The sequence below is a fragment of the Tupaia chinensis genome, unplaced genomic scaffold (assembly GCF_000334495.1).
Source record: "Tupaia chinensis unplaced genomic scaffold, TupChi_1.0 Scaffold000115_1, whole genome shotgun sequence".
Taxonomy (NCBI): Eukaryota; Metazoa; Chordata; class Mammalia; order Scandentia; family Tupaiidae; genus Tupaia; species Tupaia belangeri.
Genome location: NW_006159579.1, coordinates 2,335,576 through 2,353,942, shown reverse-complemented (window position 1 = coordinate 2,353,942; position 18,367 = coordinate 2,335,576). Strand labels below are relative to the sequence as shown.

Below are 18,367 nucleotides of genomic sequence, written 5' to 3'. Positions count from 1 at the left end.
CCTCCAGCTCATGCTGGGCCTTGCGATACTTGGCCAGGTTGGTGCTAGCCTGCTGCTCCTGAGGCATACGCAGAGCCTTGGTTCCCCTCTGGTAACTGGGCAGTTATTGTGGGCCCCACCCCATCCCAGAGGGGAACTCTGGACCTCTGTTCTCTTCCTGCCCCCGTTCTCCCAACTCACCAATATCCATGGCAGGAATACGGTGAGTCATGCCTTCAGGAGGCCCGTGTACCCACCTGGCCCCTCTCCAGCCAGAGTGATGGGAAAGAACGGCCATTCTGAGAGGTAGGTCACACCCACAGGGGCAGTGGCATCACGGAGCCGGGAAGATGGAGCTACCATTGCTCCTAACTCACAACCAGCTGTGGTTGAATATGGATCACCCAGGCAAGCTGGTCAGTAGGTCCCCGGGGCCCAGACCCCAGTGCACTCACCGCCTCCTCAAACTGACGCTTATAGCTCTTGACCTTGCTCTGCAGTTTGTCCACCAAGTCCTGCATTCGAGCCAGGTTCTTCCTGTCCTCCTCAGTCTGGGTGGGCAGAGGGGACTCAGGGCTTGTCAGGACTGGGTCAGCTCTGGGGCTGCCCCTGAGAGGACCCTCACGCCCACCTGGTATGCCAGCTCCTTGACCCGGCGCTCGTGCTTGCGCACCCCCTTGAGGGCCTCAGCATGCTTCTTCTGCTCTGCGTCCAGCTCGGCCTCCAGCTCCCGCACCTGCAGGCGGCCAGATGGGCCTCAGGGCCAAGCCTGGCATAGGCTGCCCTCCCAGCTGAGGGGAAAGCACAGAAGGGGCGCACACACCTTGGCCTCCAGCTTCTGCACCTGCTTCTTCCCACCTCGGAGGGCGGCCTGTTCTGCCTCCTCCAGCCGCGCCTGAAGCTCCCGCACTGTCTGCTCCAGCGTCTTCTTCATCCGCTCCAGGTGTGCACTCGTGTCCTGCTCCTTCTTCAGCTCCTCAGCCATCATGGCTGCCTATGGAGGCGGCAGCCCACAGTCAGAAGGTACCAGCTCCGGGGAGTCCTTGGGGTTCTGTGTGCCCCGCCAACCTTGCAGCTCTGGCCTAGCCTCACATCAGTGATGGCCTTCTTGGCCTTCTCCTCAGCCTCCCGCTTCTCCTGTGCAGCTTCCTCCACCTCCCCACTCAGCTGGACCAAATCTGCCTCCAGCTTCTTTTTCTGGTTCAGGAGGCCTGTGTTCTGTGGGGAAGCAGAGTCTCAGAGCTGGCCAGCAGGCGCTTGCCCATCCTTTCCCATGGAACCCCCACCCTGGCCCCACCTGCGAATGCAGGAGGTTGAGGCGTTCTGTGGCCTCCAACAACTCCTGTTCTGCCAGCCGTCGGCTGCGCTCGCCCTGCTCCAGGGAAGCCCGCAGCTCTTCTAGCTCTGCAGCCAGCAGCGTGGCCCGGCGCTCCAGGGCCTGGGCCTGCTCACGGAGCTCGGCCGCCAGCCGCTGCTCCTCGTCCCGCCCTGCCTGCTCCTCCTTGAGCTGGGCCTGCACCAGCCGGGTGGCTGCCTGTGCCTCTGTGGCCTGGCGGGTGGCATGGCCCAGCTGCAGTTCCAGCTCATTAAGGTCGCCCTCCATCTTCTTCTTTAGCCGCAGTGCCTCATTGCGGGCCCTAGTCTCGGCATCCAGGGAGGCCTGCAGGGACTCCACTGCCCGCTGGTGGTTTCGCCTGTGGGAGGGCAGGGTGTAAAAGGGTGCCTGGGTCTGTGAGGAGAGGATGGTGCACGCATCATGCCTGCCACCACTACAAGTACCCAAGGACCGTTGGAGACGGGACCCATTTTGGGAATGCATGAGTGGTCCCTCCCTGATTTAAAGCCTTTATGACACCTGCTGCCTATCAGAGCAGGTCCGTGGACAAGAGTGAGGCTCAGAGGTAGAATGACAGACTGACACTGGCTCTGCCCCCTCTGTGGTAGTAGGCAAGTACTTAAGCCTCTCTCCGACTACCTCTGGGAATAAAATTGAAGACAACCCTGACTTGAGAAAATCACACGGGAGGGGCAGACCAGATGCATGTGCAGCCCCAGACATGGTAGACATGGTAGGCACAACCAACGCCGCCTCCCCCCATTTCTTTCCTCGGGAGGGAGGAGGAGGGCGTGCCTCAGGTTAGTGCACTCCTCATCTTTCTCCGCCAGCTTCCGGTCCACTTCAGCCTTGACCTGGGAGAGCTCCAGCTGGATTCGCAAAGTCTTGGTTTCCTCCAGCTCCAGGGCCCCCTGGGGAGATGTATGGGGTGAGGGCTGTGAGCATGTCATTAGGAAGGGGGACTCCAGGGGAGCAGCAGGTCAGCACACACCCACCCACCCAGCAGCCAGCCCTGACCTCGGCCTCTTCCAGCGCAGCCTGGAGCTCACTCTTCTCCCCTTCCAGTGCCTTCTTGGCTTTCTCCAGTTCCTGGATGCTCTTCCCGCTGAGGCTGACCTGGTCGGTGAGGTCACTGATCTCCTCTGCAGAGCAGACAGGGCTCTGAGGGGCCATCCCCATGGTGCTGGTGCCAATTCAGGTCACTTGATTTACCCCTAATTCCAGGCTGGTCCCTGAGCAATTCCAAGGTGCTCCTGCCCCCTGACCCTGGCATGTGGCCCTTCATACCCTGCAGGTTCTTGTTCTCCCGCTTGAGTGTCTCCAGGGCCTCGAGCGCCTCCTCGTGGCTGTGTCGCAGTCGGAAGAGTTCGGTGCCCAGGCCACGGGCCTCCCTCTGTGCCGCCTCCAGCTCCCGCTGCATCTCCTCTTCCTGCCGCCGCCGCTCCTCCAGCGCCCGCTCCAGGTGCCGCTACTTCTTGTCCAGCGCAGCAGCTGCCGAGGTCGCCCGCTCCAGCTCCAGGGTCACATCCTCGGACTCTGTCTGCAGCCGCAGCTTGGCCTTCTCCAGTGATGAGCACTTGGCATTCGCGGCCTCTACGCCCTCCTCTGCCTCCTGCAGCCGCAGTGCCAGCTTCTTTCTAAGCCATGAACCAGACAGGGTGTGGGCTGTGTGGGGAAGGAGGCCGGCAGAAGGGCCCGGCATCTCTCCTTGCCTGACTGTGCTCAGAGCAGTGTAAACCTCTGCATGGTGACAACCGGCTGACAGGGCACTCACTTGGCCTCCTCCAGCTCCTCAGTCCTCTGGATGGCATCAGCCTCGTACTTGCTCCTCCACTGGGCCACCTCGGCGTTGGCCTTGGACAGCAGCCGCTGCAGCTCGGCCTGAGCCTCAGCTTCCTCCTCATGCTGCTCCCGCAGGAGGTCACAGTCGTGCCGCAGGGCCTGCACGGCATGAGCCAGCGCATTCTTGGCCTGCAGGGACACAGTGACCTCAGCATTGGTCCAGGCTAGCGGCCCTGGAACCACCTGCCTACTCTGTGGTCGCCAGTGCCAGCCACCTTGCTCTCCTCCTCCAGCTGCCTCCGCAGTTCCTCCAGGCTCTGGGTGGCCGAGGCCTTCCCTCGGCTCAGCTGGCTAATCAGAGACTCCTTCTCCTCCAGCAGGCGACTCATCTCTCCTGCAGGTGCAGAGTAAGCATGACTCAGGCAGGCAAGAGACAGCACCAAGGCCCTGCCCAGCGTAGCCCAGCTGACCCCCTGGCTCACCACTCTCAGTCTGTAGCCTCCCACGTTGGGTGATTGCGTCCGCCAGTTGCCGTTGCAGCTCCTCTACTTTGATCTTGGCCTCACTGAGCTGATCCTCATAGGCCCGGCACAGCTTCTCTGCACTGGCCTGGGACCCAGAGTTGGACATCAGGACAAGTTTGTGTATCAGAGGGCAGGATCTTGGGCTGCCAATCAGACACTGGGACCTGGGACTGGGGAACTAGAAAGCCAGCTAGGGGCCCAGGAATCAAGGAGGAGATCAGCGCCCCAAGTTCAGGGTCAGGGATTCCACTGCTGGGCTCCTGGCTTAAAAGGTGCATCAGAAGAGAGGGCTGGACCAGTCTCAAGGTCAGTGGGTCAGAGTGAGGGTGAGGATGCTAGACTGAGTCAGCTGGGGATGAGGAACCAAGGTTGGGTGCTGGGGTTCAGGACAGAAGCAGACCAGATGTTAGGTCAGAGTTCAGGAGTCAAGGGCTGGGGTCACAACTACTGTTGGTCAAGAGTCTGAGGATGGGGACCAGCCGTTAGTGTAATGGCTATGTCACTGGACTCCCACGTAGTCGACCATGGTTCAAGTCCCGGACCCGGTGGCTTAAACTCAGCTGGGTATGTGTGCGTGCATGCCCAAGATCCCGAGCGGAGAATGGAGGAGAAGGGATTGTGGTGTGGCCATCCGCTGTGGGGGGTGATTTCGCGCTTTCTATCGCTCTCTGTCTGTCTGGCGAGCACACGCGCCCTATAGCAAAATCCTCTCCAAAAAAAAGAGTCTGAGGATGGAATTGGATGCTGGGTCAAGAATGACTTGGTGGGATCAGCAGTTAGTGTAATGGCTATGTCGCTGGACTCCCATGTAGTCGACCATGGTTCGTGTCCCGGACCCGGTGGCTTAAACTCACGCCGTGCGCGTGTGCGTGCATGCCCAAGATCCCGAGCGGAGAATGGAGGAGAAGCGATTGCAGTGTGGCCATCCCCCCTGGGGGTGATTTCTCGCTTTCTGTCTGTCTGTCTCTGTCTTTCTGGCGAGCACATGCGCCCTATAGCAAAAACCTCTCCCCCAAAAAAGAGAAAAAAATGGCTTGGTGTCAATAAATTGGGTGTAGGAGTCAGAATTTGAGGTCAGGACTGGTAGGGGCTAGGGCTGGATGCCCAGGTAATGAGCTGGGTCAGGATCAGGTACAGAGTCAAAGCTGGGTTGGGTCACTTATGGCCGTGGGTGGCCAGGGGTCAAAGTGTGGGGTCAGACTGCTGGGGTCAGCATGGTGCAGTCAAGATGGGTAGAAGGCAAAGGGAGGGCTTGGGACTGTTTGCTGGAATCGGATGCTGGCATTGGGGGCCAGAGGTTATCAGGAAGGAGTTGGCGACTACCTTGCCGCGGGCCAGAGTCTCCACGCTGGCGCCCAGATCATCCACCTCCATGCGCAGCTCGCTCTTCTCCTTCTCCAGCTTCTGCCGCACCCGCTGCAGGCTGTCCACCTGCTCGCTCAGCTCTGCCGCCCCGTCGGCCTGCTTGCGCCGTAGGGCAGCCACTGTGGCCTCGTGCCGCAGCACCGCCTCCTCCAGCTCGCGCCGCAGTCTCCCCAGCTCGGCCTCCCGCTTGCGGCAGCCCTCACGCTGCCCAGCCGATGCACCGCCTGCCTCCTCCAGCCGCTCGCTCAGCTCCTCCAGCTCTCGGGCTGCCTCTGCCCGCTGCTTCTCCACACGGGCCCGCGCCGCCCGTTCAGCCTCTAGCTCCTCTTCAAGCTCCTCAGCCCGAGCCTGGGAAGGGTAGCAGGCAGCCAATGGTCACCTCTGTGGGCCTCTGACCAGGCCTCTCACCCACCGGATCCCCGCACACCTGCAGCTCCTTGATCTTCTTCTGCAGCTGGGCCCCCAGGAGCTGCTCATCTTCCACCCGCAGGTTCAGCTGACTCAGCTCTGAGTCCTTCCTGAGAGCCACAGGGTGGGCCTGAGCCAACCTGGGGCCCAGGTAACACCACCCCCCACCAAGTCCCTGCATGACCTCAGCCCTATGCCCCTGCTTCCCTCAGCCCTGGTCCAAGGAGGCAGGACACTAGCCTGTACCCTAGTGGTCTGGTTCTCAGCCCTCACCAACCTCTGACTAGACTAACAGGACTGACTAGAGCCCAGAGGGAATGAGGCCCCCAACCTGCGGGGACCCTGCCAGCAGGAGGCCATGCCACCATCCCCCTAAACCCACTTCTTGAGCTTCTCTTCCAGGTGCTGCTTGTCCTGGGCAGCTTCTGTCACCGTCTCCTGTGTCAGCTTCAGGTCGCCCTCCAGCTTGCGCTTGGCCCGCTCGGTGTCCATGCGCAGCTTCTTTTCCTGCTCCAGGGAGCACTCCAGCTGCGGGGCAGGACAGGCTCAGCCCCAGTGGCCAGCACCCCAGCCCTGCCCAGGCCCTGGAAGGTCCCAACTCACATCTTCCACCTGCTGCTCCAGCCGGAGCTTGGCCTTAGCCAGAGCGCTCACACGGTCCTCCTCGGCCTGCAGGTCGCCCAGGGCCTGCTGGTGGGCCTCTTGCAGCGCCTTCTTCTCCTTGGTCAGCCGAGCCACCGACTCATCCAGGGCAGCCATCTCCTCTGTCAGGTTCTTCACCTGTGCCAGGGCCAAGATCACCAGATGTCCCACCCTGCACTCTGGTCTGAGCAGCCACCACGCTAGGTCAGAACAACCAACCCTTCCAACTGTGGGACTCAGGCAAATGACTGCCTCCGGGCCTCCATTTTGTGGCCTCCCCCTCAAGTCTGCGAGGGGCTAGTGACACCAGCTGTTCTCTGAGCCCAGTGCTGACCCAGAGAAAGACCGATGGGTCAGCCCTTGGTGGAATCCACACGCCCTCGAGACTGCTGATCCTAGTCTTGGCTTCCTCGGAGAGCACCTGGGAACCTGTATACACGGTTACCACCTCCAGCTTCCTTCCCCTCTCGCGTGGTCAACGCTCCCAATGCTGCAAACCATAGGTTCAACATGAGTGAAGGTTCCAGGACAGGACCACATGGAGACACTTGGGGAAATGGGGTTCCTGCCCTCACAGGGCTTGCCATCCAATGTGGTGATCATCGATGTGCTTGCCGAGCAGCTGCTGCATGCGAGACCTGCTGCCAGGTGTGCTCAGCAAAGGCTGCACGCTGCTTCCTAGCTCCCCCAATGAGGTAAGTGCTACTCCTACCCAGCAGATGAGGAAGCTGAGGCCTATGAGAGACAATGACCAGCCTAATGCTACATAGCAGACCCCCAACAGAGCCAAGAGGGGGACTGCAGCTGCCAGGCCCAGCCGCACCTTGTTCTCAGTGGCCTGCTTCTCTTTCTCAGCCTTGGCCAGAGTCAGCTCCAGGTCGTCGATGTCCTTCTTGAGTTCCGTGCATTCGTCCTCCAGCTTGCGCCGGCGAGCAGCCAGGTCGGCATTCACCTCCTCCTCATCCTCTAGCCGCTCGCTCAGCTCCTTCACCTTTGCCTCCAGCTGCACCTTGGACTTGATCAGCAAGTGGCAGCGTTCCTCAGCATCTGCCAGGTTGTCCTGCTCCTGGAAGGACACAGGGAGTGGGGCTGAGTTGGGGCAAGGTCAGGCCCTGGAGAACCCCTCTTGTCCTGGGAGAGGCTTGATGCCTGTGCTCGACTAGGCTCTCAGAGCTAAGGGGTGCCTTGATCTGCTACGGTCCCTGAAGGGGCGCAGGTGTGGAAGGAGGACTTGACAAGAGGGCAACACAGGGCAGGAGTGGCATCATCAAGAGGGGCGCATTGGACAGCTCTGTGGACTAGTGGTTAGCACAGCTGGATCTCACATGGCTGACTGCATGGTTCAAATCCCAGGTCCAGTGGCTTGAAAAACATGCCAGGCATGTGTGTGCACCCAAAAATCCTGAAAGGAGGGAGAGATGGAGAAGAGGCTGCTGTGTGACCATGCCTCATGGGGAGTGCTTTCTTGCTCTGTCTGTCTTTGGTGAGTGTACACACCATTTAGCACCAAAAAATGGCAAGTGGAGGAGCATTAAACAGGTGGAGGCAAGCCCAGAGTGAGGCCCAAACAAGGATGTAGGAGAGAAGCCCACGCCCACTCTCAGAGGGTAGGAGTGGGCATCAGTGTGGGCCGAGCCCTGCGCAGTCGTGGATGGGCTCCCAGAGATCGTCTCTGGCTGGGCTGGGTCCTCACCCCCTCTGTCCTCACTGCTGGACTGTAGAGCTGTCTGCTCCACTGGTGGGTGTTGTTTGTGAGCACGGGCCCATCTCTGTCATCCCAAGTGTGCCCCCAGCGCTGCATGATGCTTGTATGCAGGGAGTCCTTGGGTACAGGTCGAAGTTAGGAAAATGTGCTCTGTGGATTTGGGAGAGATTCTGGACCCCTGGACCCTAGTTATCACCATTCCCATATCCAAAGAAGGGAGCACAGTTCTGTTTCAGGGGTGGCTAGTGGGGGAGAACTGAGGAGACGGGGATCCCTCTGTGGCTTTAGCAGGAAGCCCATGGGGCTGGGGGAGCTTTAGAACATGTGGGCAGACAAAGGGCTGCAGTGGGGAGGCTGGGAACATGGGCCCTGGAATAGGAAGACTCGGGTGAGCCCTAAGCATCCAGGGCCACCTGGCCACGGGTCTGGATGTGGTGTTTCCTCAGAGCCACCTAAGGCACTCTGGGGTACCAGGGAGTACCAAGTCACCAAGAGGAACCCCTCACATGGGGAAGCCCTCCCATCCCCACTCACTGCCTGCAGCTGCAGAGCCAGGTCGTTCTTCTCCTGGGTGACACTGACATGCGTCTCCTCCAGCTCTTGTCGCTTGGCCTCGGCAGTGGCCAGTGCCCCTCGCAGCCCCCGCAGCTCTGCCCGCAGGGCCGCCAGCTCTTCCTCAGCCTGTGCTGAACGCAGCAGCGGCTTCATCTTGAAAAAGAGCTTCATCCACGACCAGTTCTTGACAGCATTGAAGGCACGGATGTTCCACTGAATGGTGAACAGGGCGTCCCTAGGGAGGGGCAGCCAGGCTGTGAGGAGGGCTCCGTGCTGCCCCCTAAAGGTGAGGCCCTGACATTCTCTGAGCTACCACCCTGGCACTGGCCTCCTGCTAAGCACGTGACATGTGTAAGCTCACTTAGTCTTCCCTTTGGAGTAGGTCCTAAGGCTTTATAGTAGGGGTTCAGGGAGAGGCCCAGTGCCCAACAGGTCCACTCAGGATAGGGGTTCTTGAGCCCTGACTGTCCTGGTGGCCTTTGCAAGTGGGAAGCCACAGGGGCAATTAAGCCATCAGGTTCTGGGCTCACATCCCAGCCACACTCACCAGCTGTCGCTGGGTCTGTCTGACTCAAGAACTCTCTGCTGAACAGAGCACCTGCCTCATGGGACTGTGTGAGCTTTAACCAAATTGATGTAAATGAAGCATCGTACCCAAGCCCTGGCACTTGAGTGTTGGAAACACTGGATGCTACCCCCCACTCTGGGCTACACTCTGGGATGGCCTGGAGTGGAGAGGCAGGCGTCCTCACCCCTGTTTTTCTTTCTTTTTCTTCTTTATTCATGAGAGAGGACATGCACATGTGAGAGAGAGGGACAGAGAGGAGCACCCTCCACAGGGCCTGGTCACATTTGGTCCCCTTTCTCCAGTCCTCCAGCTGGTCAGCTCTCAAGCTGCCTGGTGTGACCCAGGTTTCCCAGGTCAGGGATTCAAACCGTGGACATCACATGGGATCCGGCTTCTCTTGGCCAGCACGTTACTGCTGTGCCGTGAAGCTGGCCCTCTTACCCCAGAGGCTAAGATGAGGAAATGCAGGCCATGGGAGGGGTCACAGAACAACCTTGCTCCAACCAGCCACGGGGGATGATGTGACTATTGGGCAGTGTGACAGGACTCAAAGGGCCTGGAGGTTCTGTGAGCCAAGGGACAGTAGCCACACCTCCACCCCGTCCCCCGCCTCTTCCCCTGCCCACACCCACCTGCCTCCTAGCATGCGCTGGTACTCAAGGCGCATGAGGCGGCCCCGGCTCCGCGCCTGCAGCAGCGTCAGCACCTTGGCCAGACGCTGGTCGCGAAGCTCCTCCAGGATGCCTAGAAGCCCAGCCTTGAAGAACACCTGGGGGTGGGGAGCAGCCAGGTATAACTTCCAGCCATAACCCTGACCCCCTGTCCAGTCTAACCATCCACACTCAGGGTCAGCCCTATCTCCAGTGCACCCTGACCTTGGTGTGGCCAAACTGGTACTGGGAGTGGTCGAGGTCCAGGGAGCTCAGCAGCTTCTCTGTGGCCTTCCTACTGTCCACGAAGGTGTCATCTGGGATGGCACTGGGGTTCAGGATGCGGTACCTGCGAGAGCGGGGAAGGGCTGGCCAGGAGAGGGCAGCAGTGGGGGCACAGGCTGGCTAAGAATGGGGATGCCAAGGGCTGAGGAGGCTAGTGTGTGAGGCGTGCGGGGATCATTCCTGAGCCTCAGAGCCTGGAGCAGAGGTTCCAGAAGAGCCCAGACTGGACATGGTGCCAGTGAAGGCACCACGACTGGGGATCAGGGATATTATGCTCACAAACCTTGGGGTGCACTGAAATGCATTCAGTTTTTCAGAGGATGTAGTTTTTACAAAAAGTAGGCACTTTTGTAAATTTAAAAAAATTGCTAGAGAGTGTGTGCTCTCACCATTATACCATCTGTTGGTCCCTCCACATAAATTCTTATTCAACTCCCAAATCTACATCCACTTTGCCTGCTCCCCTAGGCTCCAGACTAATAAATCCAATTCCCTCCTTAAATTCTCTTCTGGGATGTTTCCTTCAGACTTTTCAGACTTGACATGCTCAAGGCTGAGCTCAATCCACCATCTTCTCACTCACCAAAAAATTTTAAAAGCACTGTCTTTGTATCTCAGTGTCTACCACCAGCTCCCCAGCTGCTCAGTCAAAACTAGGGAGTCACCCCACCTTTTCTCTTTCTTATTTAGTGTGCAACTCATTGGCAAGGCTTGTTGGCACCACCTTCAGTATCTACCCCAGCCTGTTCACTTTTCCCTCCAGACTCCTTCCCAGGTCTGAGCCGACACCATCTGTCAACATGATGCCTGTCCAGCCCCCTCACATCCCCTGCTCCCACCTGGCTATGGAAACCTCTGTCTGTGAGGCTTTAATGTGTGTGCCCTTCCCACCCCAAGGCTGCTGCCTCCACTGGAGCTGGAGGGAGTCAGGACTGGGCAGGAACCGGGCCACCTACCTCTGCCTGAAGTCAGCATAGAGCAGTCTGTTGGGGAATCCTTGGCGGCAGATCCGGATCCCCTCCAGGACCCCATTGCAGCGTAGCTGATGTAGCACCAAGAAGGCATCCATGACCCCTAGACATGGTCGGGGTTAAAGGAAAGCATTAGAGGTCACTGGAGATACATCTTTGAGTCCCAGAGGAAGAAACAGTCCAGGCCCAGGGATAACTCAGGCTGTGTAGACCCTGAGAGACAAGAGGGAGAAGACCAGCTTCCTAATCCCTGCCCTATCCCCCTCCTTCCAATGCTCCACAAACCACCCCTACCCTCCCACCCCCCACCAGCCAGCTCTGGGGTGACTACCTGGGGTCTTGTTCTCATTGGGGACAATGCAACGGACAAAATGGGGCTGCGTGGCCCGCAGGTTGGTCATCAACTTGTTGAGGTTCTCCTGAGTAGGGAAGAGTGGGGAGAAGGCAGAGAAGGGGTGGGGAGCCAGAATTGGATGCCGCAGTGGGGCAGAACTGCTGAGGACTGGGGGTGGTGGCTACACGTGCCTTCGCACTTTTGTGCTTTCACTTTTGTTCTGGGGGGACCCTTTGCTTTACCATCATTGCCGCAAGTCTTCATGCCCCCACCAAAGCCCCGACCCTCCCAGAGGCTCTGGGGCATCAGAGGCCCTGCCCAGGTAGCATGGGGACGGGAGGCAGCACAGACTTGCTGTGATGTTCACGTGGAGAGGAGTTAAACATCACTGCAAGTCTTAACAGCCGCCCGCCCCGGGCACAGGGGACAGGGCAGGGAGTGACAGACGGATTGGGCTAGAGACTGGCAAAGGGAGGGGCTCACTCCGGCCCACACTGGGCCTCACCTTGTGCAGCTGAGACACCGTCTGGAACGATGCAGCCTTCTTACGCTTCTCTTTTACCCCAGACTTGGGGGGCTCGGCTAGTAGAGACATAGGGCCCAGTCACTCCAGAGAATGCCACCCTGTGAACCCCTTTGGCAATGGTGACTTCATCTCTCAGTACTCACAGGAGCAGGAGCCTGCGTAGTTCTCATAGAGAGTAGCCAAGAGCTTGTTCTGTGACTTTTGGAAGATGGGAACCACTGTCTCATTCAAGGGATCCTTGTTTTTCTCCAGCCAGCCCACAATGCTGTAAGGTACCTGGCAGGGACAGGACAGATGCTGAGACAGGTGGGGACACCAGAGGGAGGAAGGAAGAGAGTAGTCAGGGGCTGGGGCTCCAGCAGACACCTACCACGCCTGCATAGTGGACCACCTCGAAATGGGCCTGGTACTTGCGCTTCTTGTCAGGCCGAGGCTGCTGAAAATTGGGCGACTTCCCTGCATGGTTGTCATAAAGCTTGGCTCGGAAGCTCGCATCTGAGGCCTTGGGGAACATGCACTCCTCCTCCAGGATAGACAGGATGCCCAGTGGCTAGAGACAGGTAACAAGTTTGGAAGGCCTCCACCAGCCAACCCACCCAGGCTGGGATAAACCCGTATTCCCTGCACCACCACCTCCTGAGAGCCTTCCCAGATCCCCAAACCCAGCTCTCTTCCCCAAAGGTCAGAGGCCACAGCCTCTCCCAGGAACCCCATCTCCTAAGAGAGAAAGGTCTGGAGCTTAGCTTCCACAACCTTCTGCACAATTTGCAAACCTGAGTTGTCCTCTTTGCTCATTAGAGATCTGTGAACTCAAACACATTTCTTTACCCACCCTCACCACTACCCCCGCATCTATGGTCTCATACATCCTATACACAAATACATGACAAGTTAACAACAGCAACAAAAACACCTTGATGTTCACATTTGGGTTTCTGTACATACTATTAATAGCTGTGGGGCCCCTCAACCTCATTAATCTCCTAATCTACAAAATGGGAAAAGTAATATGCTTCAATGCTTCTAATAACAGCAAAAAAAAAAAAACTACCTAAACACCTGATAGAATGGGATTAGAGAAATGCTTCGTGTGAAAATCCTCTGCTACAGGAATTATTCCTGTCCTTTGACAACAGTCAAAATTACTTTCAGAGAAAAAATATCATGTGAAATTAATCTGGGTCTATAAAGTAAAATAGATGTGGAGAACAGGCAACTCTCTTACCATGTTGGTGGGAATGTAAATTAGTACAGTTGTTAAGGAATATAGTACGGAGGTTCCTCAAAAAATAAGAACTGCCAGCACCCGCAGGTGGCGTGAAGGTTAAGGTGCTGGATCCCACATGGCTAATGACCGCGGTTCGAGTCCTGGAACATGTTTTAAAAATAAGAATAAGAAGAACTGCCATATGATCTAGCAACCTCACTATTAGGTATTTATCCAAAGGAAAGGAAATCAGTACAGGGTAAAGATATCTGCACCCCGGGACCAGCAGATGGCATAGCGGTTACGTTGCTCACATGACTGACTGCAGTTTAAGTCTCAGACCTCGTGGTTTGAAACTCACGCTGGGCACGTGTGCATGTGTGCCCAAGATCCCAGGAGGAGAAGGGAGAAGAAGGGATTGAGGTGTGGCCATCCCCTAGGGGGTGAGTTCTCACTTTCTCTTTCTCTCTCTCTCTCTCCCCTCAGCAAGCACACGTGCCTTAAGGCAAAAAATAAATAAATAAATAAAAAACTCTCAAAAAAAATAAAAAAAGAGAGACCTTCACCCCCCCTATGTACTGCAGCATTATTCACAGTAGCTGAGATATGGAATTAACTTAAGTGTCCATCAGTAGAGGACTAGATAGAGAAAATGTCATATATTTACATATACAGTAGAATTACCATTCAGTCATTAAAAAGGACAAACTCCTGTAATCTGAGGTAGAATGAATGAGTTTGGAAGATATTATATTAAGTCAAATAAGCCAGGCATATTATGTGGAAACTGGGGAGAAAAACAAAAAAAGCTCATGAAAGTAGAGATGAAGAATGACCACTAGAGACTGGGAAAGATGGAGAGAAGAGGGAGACAAAGAATGTTGACTGTTGAGAAGGATAAAATTATAGCTAGATAAGAGGAACTGGTATTATAAAATACTGTAAGGAGAATAAAGTTAACAACTTACTGTAAATCTCAGAGGAAATCCAAAGATTCTAAATGTTCTGAAAGTAATAACTGACCAAGTAACGACAGACGGTAGAGGTGATGGGTATATGAATCACCTTGATTTTATCATTATTATTGTATTCTTGTACTGAAAACTCATGCAGTATCCCCAAAATATGTACAATTATAAGTTAATAGAAATTTTAAAAAGAGCTGGCCCCGTAGCACAGTGATTGACGAAGCTGGATCCCATAGAGCAGGCTGTGGTTCAAATCCTGGCTCCAGCGATTTAAGAAATGCACTGGGTATGTAAGTGCCCCTAAATCTGGACAAGATGGAGAAATGGAGAAGGGACTGTAGCATGACTGTGCCCCGTAGGGGAGGGGAGAGGAGGGTGTTTTCTTTCTCTCTGCTGAGCACATGTGCCCTCTGGCAATTAAAACAAATAAAAGGATTCCCAGGAAAAAGGATTTAGAGGAAATTAACCAGAATGCCAAGATACAGGCTGTGATTACATTGAAAGAAACATTTCTTCCCCTTTACTTCCATTTTTCAAATTTTATTAAATTTCCTTTCTCTTTTTTTGAATCATTTTATTTATTTATTTTAATTTGGCCAGAGAGGGACAGAGTGAAAGAGAGAGAGAGGGAGAGAGAGAGATTAAGTGAGAAAGTAAGCCGTTAGGTCCAAGACTCAAACCATGGTTGGCTATGTGCAAGTCCAGCCCCCTTAACCACCAAACCACCCTGTTGGCACTTTAATTTCCTTTCTTCTATTTCTTGGATAATTGAGAAATATTTGTCACGTTCTACAATCAAATCAGCAAATAAGGAAACACACCCTGCCTTGCCCTGTTCTCAGGGCAGTTCTGAGAATGCAGTGAAATTGTGGCTACAAATAGGACCTTATAAATTACAAAACCGTGTGCACCCGGGAGCAGCTGTTGTCAACAGTACTCTCTCACACACACACACTCACAATGAACTCCAACACACTTATTCACACACTTGCGCACATTCCCGTTCATACACGTGTACATACTGTCACAACTACACATACACGCCCATGCTTACTTCAATGCACAGTCATGACTAACACACACACACTTCCACACGCTTGCTCACAGACAAGCACAAGGTCATTCCTGCCCACTCCTCCACATGCCCTCCCCTCCTGGCAGTGACCTCGCCCCAGGACCCACCTTCTCAATGAGGTCAATACAGGGCTGTAGGTCAAGGCCGAAGTCAATGAAGACCCAGTCGATGCCCTCCCGCTTGTACTCCTCCTGCTCCAGCACGAACATGTGCTGGTTGAAGAACTGCTGCAGCTTCTCGTTGGTGAAGTTGATACACAGCTGCTCAAAGCTGTTAAACTACAGGAGGGGATGCCCGGGTCAGATGGGAAGGGGAGACCACAGGAGAATAGGGATGTGTAGGAGTTTGCTCCTGCCCTGCCCCCTCTGCCCATCGTCCTCTGCCTTGGAGAAAACAGAGCCTGGGACTGACGGCCTGCTGTCACCTCAAAGATCTCAAAACCAGCAATATCCAGGACCCCGATGAAGAACTGTCTGGGCAGCTTTGTGTCCAGGGTCTGGTTGATCCGAGATACTAGCCACCGGAAGAGCCGGTCATACGTGGCTTTGGCCAGAGCCCCCACAGCAAACACCACCTAGAAATGCAGGGAGTCTACACTAGGACCTAGCAAGGAAAGGACCTGCCATGGTCATTCCCAGCTGGCCCCAGTCGTCCCCAGGTGAACCCTGGCCTGCCGGCAGCTCACCTGCTCCACACTCTGGCCTTTGGTCACATACTCGTTCCCCACACGCACCCGGGGATGCAGAAGGCCTTTGAGGAGGTCACCGCTGTTGACCCCCATCAGATAGGCAGCTTTGTCAGCACCTGGCAGGACACACAGGTGGGATGAGGAAAGAAGAAGACAAGTGTCTTGGAGGCTCTATTGTCTCAACCTGGGATTAGGAAGGAGGCTGGGAGGTGTCGGGTTCAGGGCCAGTAAACTGTAAGCCCCAGGGAGGGAAGAGTTGAGGAGTCAGGGCCAGGTAACACAAGAGTTAGGTCAACAATTGCAGACAGGACACGGATCAGGGTCAAGGTGAAGGCCAAGTCAGGGCCCCTCACTCTCAGTGCCATCAGCCTCAGCCTGCTACGCTTGCTCACAGACAAGCACAAGGTCATTCCTGCCCACTCCTCCACATGCCCTCCCCTCCTGGCAGTGACCTCGCCCCAGGACCCACCTTCTCAATGAGGTCAATACAGGGCTGTAGGTCAAGGCCGAAGTCAATGAAGACCCAGTCGATGCCCTCCCGCTTGTACTCCTCCTGCTCCAGCACGAACATGTGCTGGTTGAAGAACTGCTGCAGCTTCTCGTTGGTGAAGTTGATACACAGCTGCTCAAAGCTGTTAAACTACAGGAGGGGATGCCCGGGTCAGATGGGAAGGGGAGACCACAGGAGAATAGGGATGTGTAGGAGTTTGCTCCTGCCCTGCCCCCTCTGCCCATCGTCCTCTGCCTTGGAGAAAACAGAGCCTGGGACTGACGGCCTGCTGTCACCTCAAAGATCTCAAAACCAGCAATATCCAGGACCCCGATGAAGAACTGTCTGGGCAGCTTTGTGTCCAGGGTCTGGTTGATCCGAGATACTAGCCACCGGAAGAGCCGGTCATACGTGGCTTTGGCCAGAGCCCCCACAGCAAACACCACCTAGAAATGCAGGGAGTCTACACTAGGACCTAGCAAGGAAAGGACCTGCCATGGTCATTCCCAGCTGGCCCCAGTCGTCCCCAGGTGAACCCTGGCCTGCCGGCAGTTCACCTGCTCCACACTCTGGCCTTTGGTCACATACTCGTTCCCCACACGCACCCGGGGATGCAGAAGGCCTTTGAGGAGGTCACCGCTGTTGACCCCCATCAGATAGGCAGCTTTGTCAGCACCTGGCAGGACACACAGGTGGGATGAGGAAAGAAGAAGACAAGTGTCTTGGAGGCTCTATTGTCTCAACCTGGGATTAGGAAGGAGGCTGGGAGGTGTCGGGTTCAGGGCCAGTAAACTGTAAGCCCCAGGGAGGGAAGAGTTGAGGAGTCAGGGCCAGGTAACACAAGAGTTAGGTCAACAATTGCAGACAGGACACGGATCAGGGTCAAGGTGAAGGCCAAGTCAGGGCCCCTCACTCTCAGTGCCATCAGCCTCAGCCTGCTCCTCCCGCTGCTTCTGCTTGAACTTCATGTTGCCGAAGTGCAGGAGGGCACCCACGATCTTATAGCAGGCACACTTCTCATCCACACTGAAGCCCAGGATGTCCATGGCATGCTGCGGGTGGGTGAGGATGGCGAGCTCAGAGATGTCTGGCCTCCTTTAGGGTCCAGCCAGGCACAGTGTCCCCCAACCCCCACACGTCCTCACAGTGCAGGTGCCGCTGGGCACCCTCGGGCTCCCCACTTGCCGCAGCCCGTACATCAGTGGCGATGAGCTCCTCCCCGTCGTCCATGTTATCCACGGTGATGACGCCCTGGCTGCAGAAGTGGTAGTCGTAGGGGTTCATTGACAGAAGCAGCATGTCTGGGGGCACAGGCAGTGAAGAGCATATCGGGCCGTGACCACCTCGCTATTCTCCCTCCCCCTGTCCCATCGTGGTAAGTCCTGGGGTGCCCTGCCCAGCAGGAGCCTCGGACCTCCCAGGACTTCTCTGGAGTCTGAGTTGCTCATGCCCACCCACAGGTTCACAGCTTCTGCCTCTGTCCTTCTTACTTTTCTTTTTTTAAGATAAGGTCTTGCCATGTTACAAACCTCCTGCCTCAGCTTTCCAGCTGGGACTACAGGCTCAAGCCACCATGCCCAGCATTTTTTTTTTTTTTCATTTGCTAGAAAGCAGTACACTTGCCAGAGGGAGAGACAGGGCAGAGGGAAAGTGAGACAGTGCCTTCTGGGGCATGGTCACACCACAATCCCTTCTCGTCCATTCTCTCTCTTTTCAGGATTTTGGGCACCCAAGCATATGTGTCCAATGTTTTCAAGCTGCCAGGTTCAAGGATTTGAACTGCAAGGTTGGCCATGTGAGATCCAGCTCCATTAATCACCAGGCCAAGGCCTGGCTCCCCGCTCTCCTTCAGTCTCACTATGTTGCCCAGGTCAGCCTCAAGTTCGTGATCCTCCTGTTTAGTCCCTTGAGTTGCCGGGATACAGGCACATGCCACCGTGTGGTTCTCGGAGGAGAACCCTGGTCCTTATGTCACTTGCTCGTGGCCACCCATCTGGCCCAGATCCTGCACTCAGTGCTAGGGCACAGGGAGGACCCCTGTCTGCCCTCAGGAGCTTGTATGGGAGGGAAGCCGGGCCTACACAGTCGCTGGTCCCTTTTCAGTGCTGGGTGGGCCTCTGTGGTGCCAGGACAGCAAGAGGACTTAGCTTCCTGTGAGAGTCCATACAATCTTGGCAGGCAATGGAGCTAGGGGCCTGTCCTAAGTATGAGAAGGAGAGGGCGTGGCCATAACCAGAAGCCCCAGAAAAGGAGGAGGGGACAAACAGGCTCTGAGTCCCAGGAAAGAAGGGATAGCACTGCCCTCAGGA

At 56.0% G+C, this 18,367-nt stretch overlaps 1 protein-coding gene and 1 non-coding gene across 2 annotated transcripts in view; both read right to left on the bottom strand.

Moving 5' to 3' along the window:
• MYH7B (myosin heavy chain 7B) overlaps window positions 1-18,367 on the bottom strand; it is a gene marked incomplete in the record, with an annotated part of 32,149 nt that overhangs the window by 1,434 nt on the left and 12,348 nt on the right. Inside the window, 30 exon segments of the mRNA XM_027770191.1 lie at window positions 3-58; window positions 435-530; window positions 611-715; window positions 803-973; window positions 1,072-1,197; window positions 1,277-1,673; window positions 2,111-2,226; window positions 2,333-2,457; window positions 2,603-2,952; window positions 3,090-3,286; window positions 3,373-3,491; window positions 3,580-3,706; window positions 4,945-5,334; window positions 5,414-5,504; window positions 5,777-5,922; window positions 5,998-6,174; window positions 6,860-7,102; window positions 8,276-8,531; window positions 9,497-9,633; window positions 9,740-9,863; window positions 10,756-10,873; window positions 11,102-11,189; window positions 11,610-11,686; window positions 11,774-11,906; window positions 12,001-12,180; window positions 16,038-16,208; window positions 16,355-16,504; window positions 16,616-16,734; window positions 16,972-17,110; window positions 17,256-17,359. Of these exon segments, the coding sequence (XP_027625992.1) occupies window positions 3-58; window positions 435-530; window positions 611-715; window positions 803-973; window positions 1,072-1,197; window positions 1,277-1,673; window positions 2,111-2,226; window positions 2,333-2,457; window positions 2,603-2,952; window positions 3,090-3,286; window positions 3,373-3,491; window positions 3,580-3,706; window positions 4,945-5,334; window positions 5,414-5,504; window positions 5,777-5,922; window positions 5,998-6,174; window positions 6,860-7,102; window positions 8,276-8,531; window positions 9,497-9,633; window positions 9,740-9,863; window positions 10,756-10,873; window positions 11,102-11,189; window positions 11,610-11,686; window positions 11,774-11,906; window positions 12,001-12,180; window positions 16,038-16,208; window positions 16,355-16,504; window positions 16,616-16,734; window positions 16,972-17,110; window positions 17,256-17,359 (4,828 nt within the window).
• Window positions 11,448-11,505, bottom strand: MIR499A (microRNA mir-499a). Its single transcript, NR_129399.1, has one exon. It is a non-coding gene; the product is annotated as a microRNA mir-499a (primary transcript).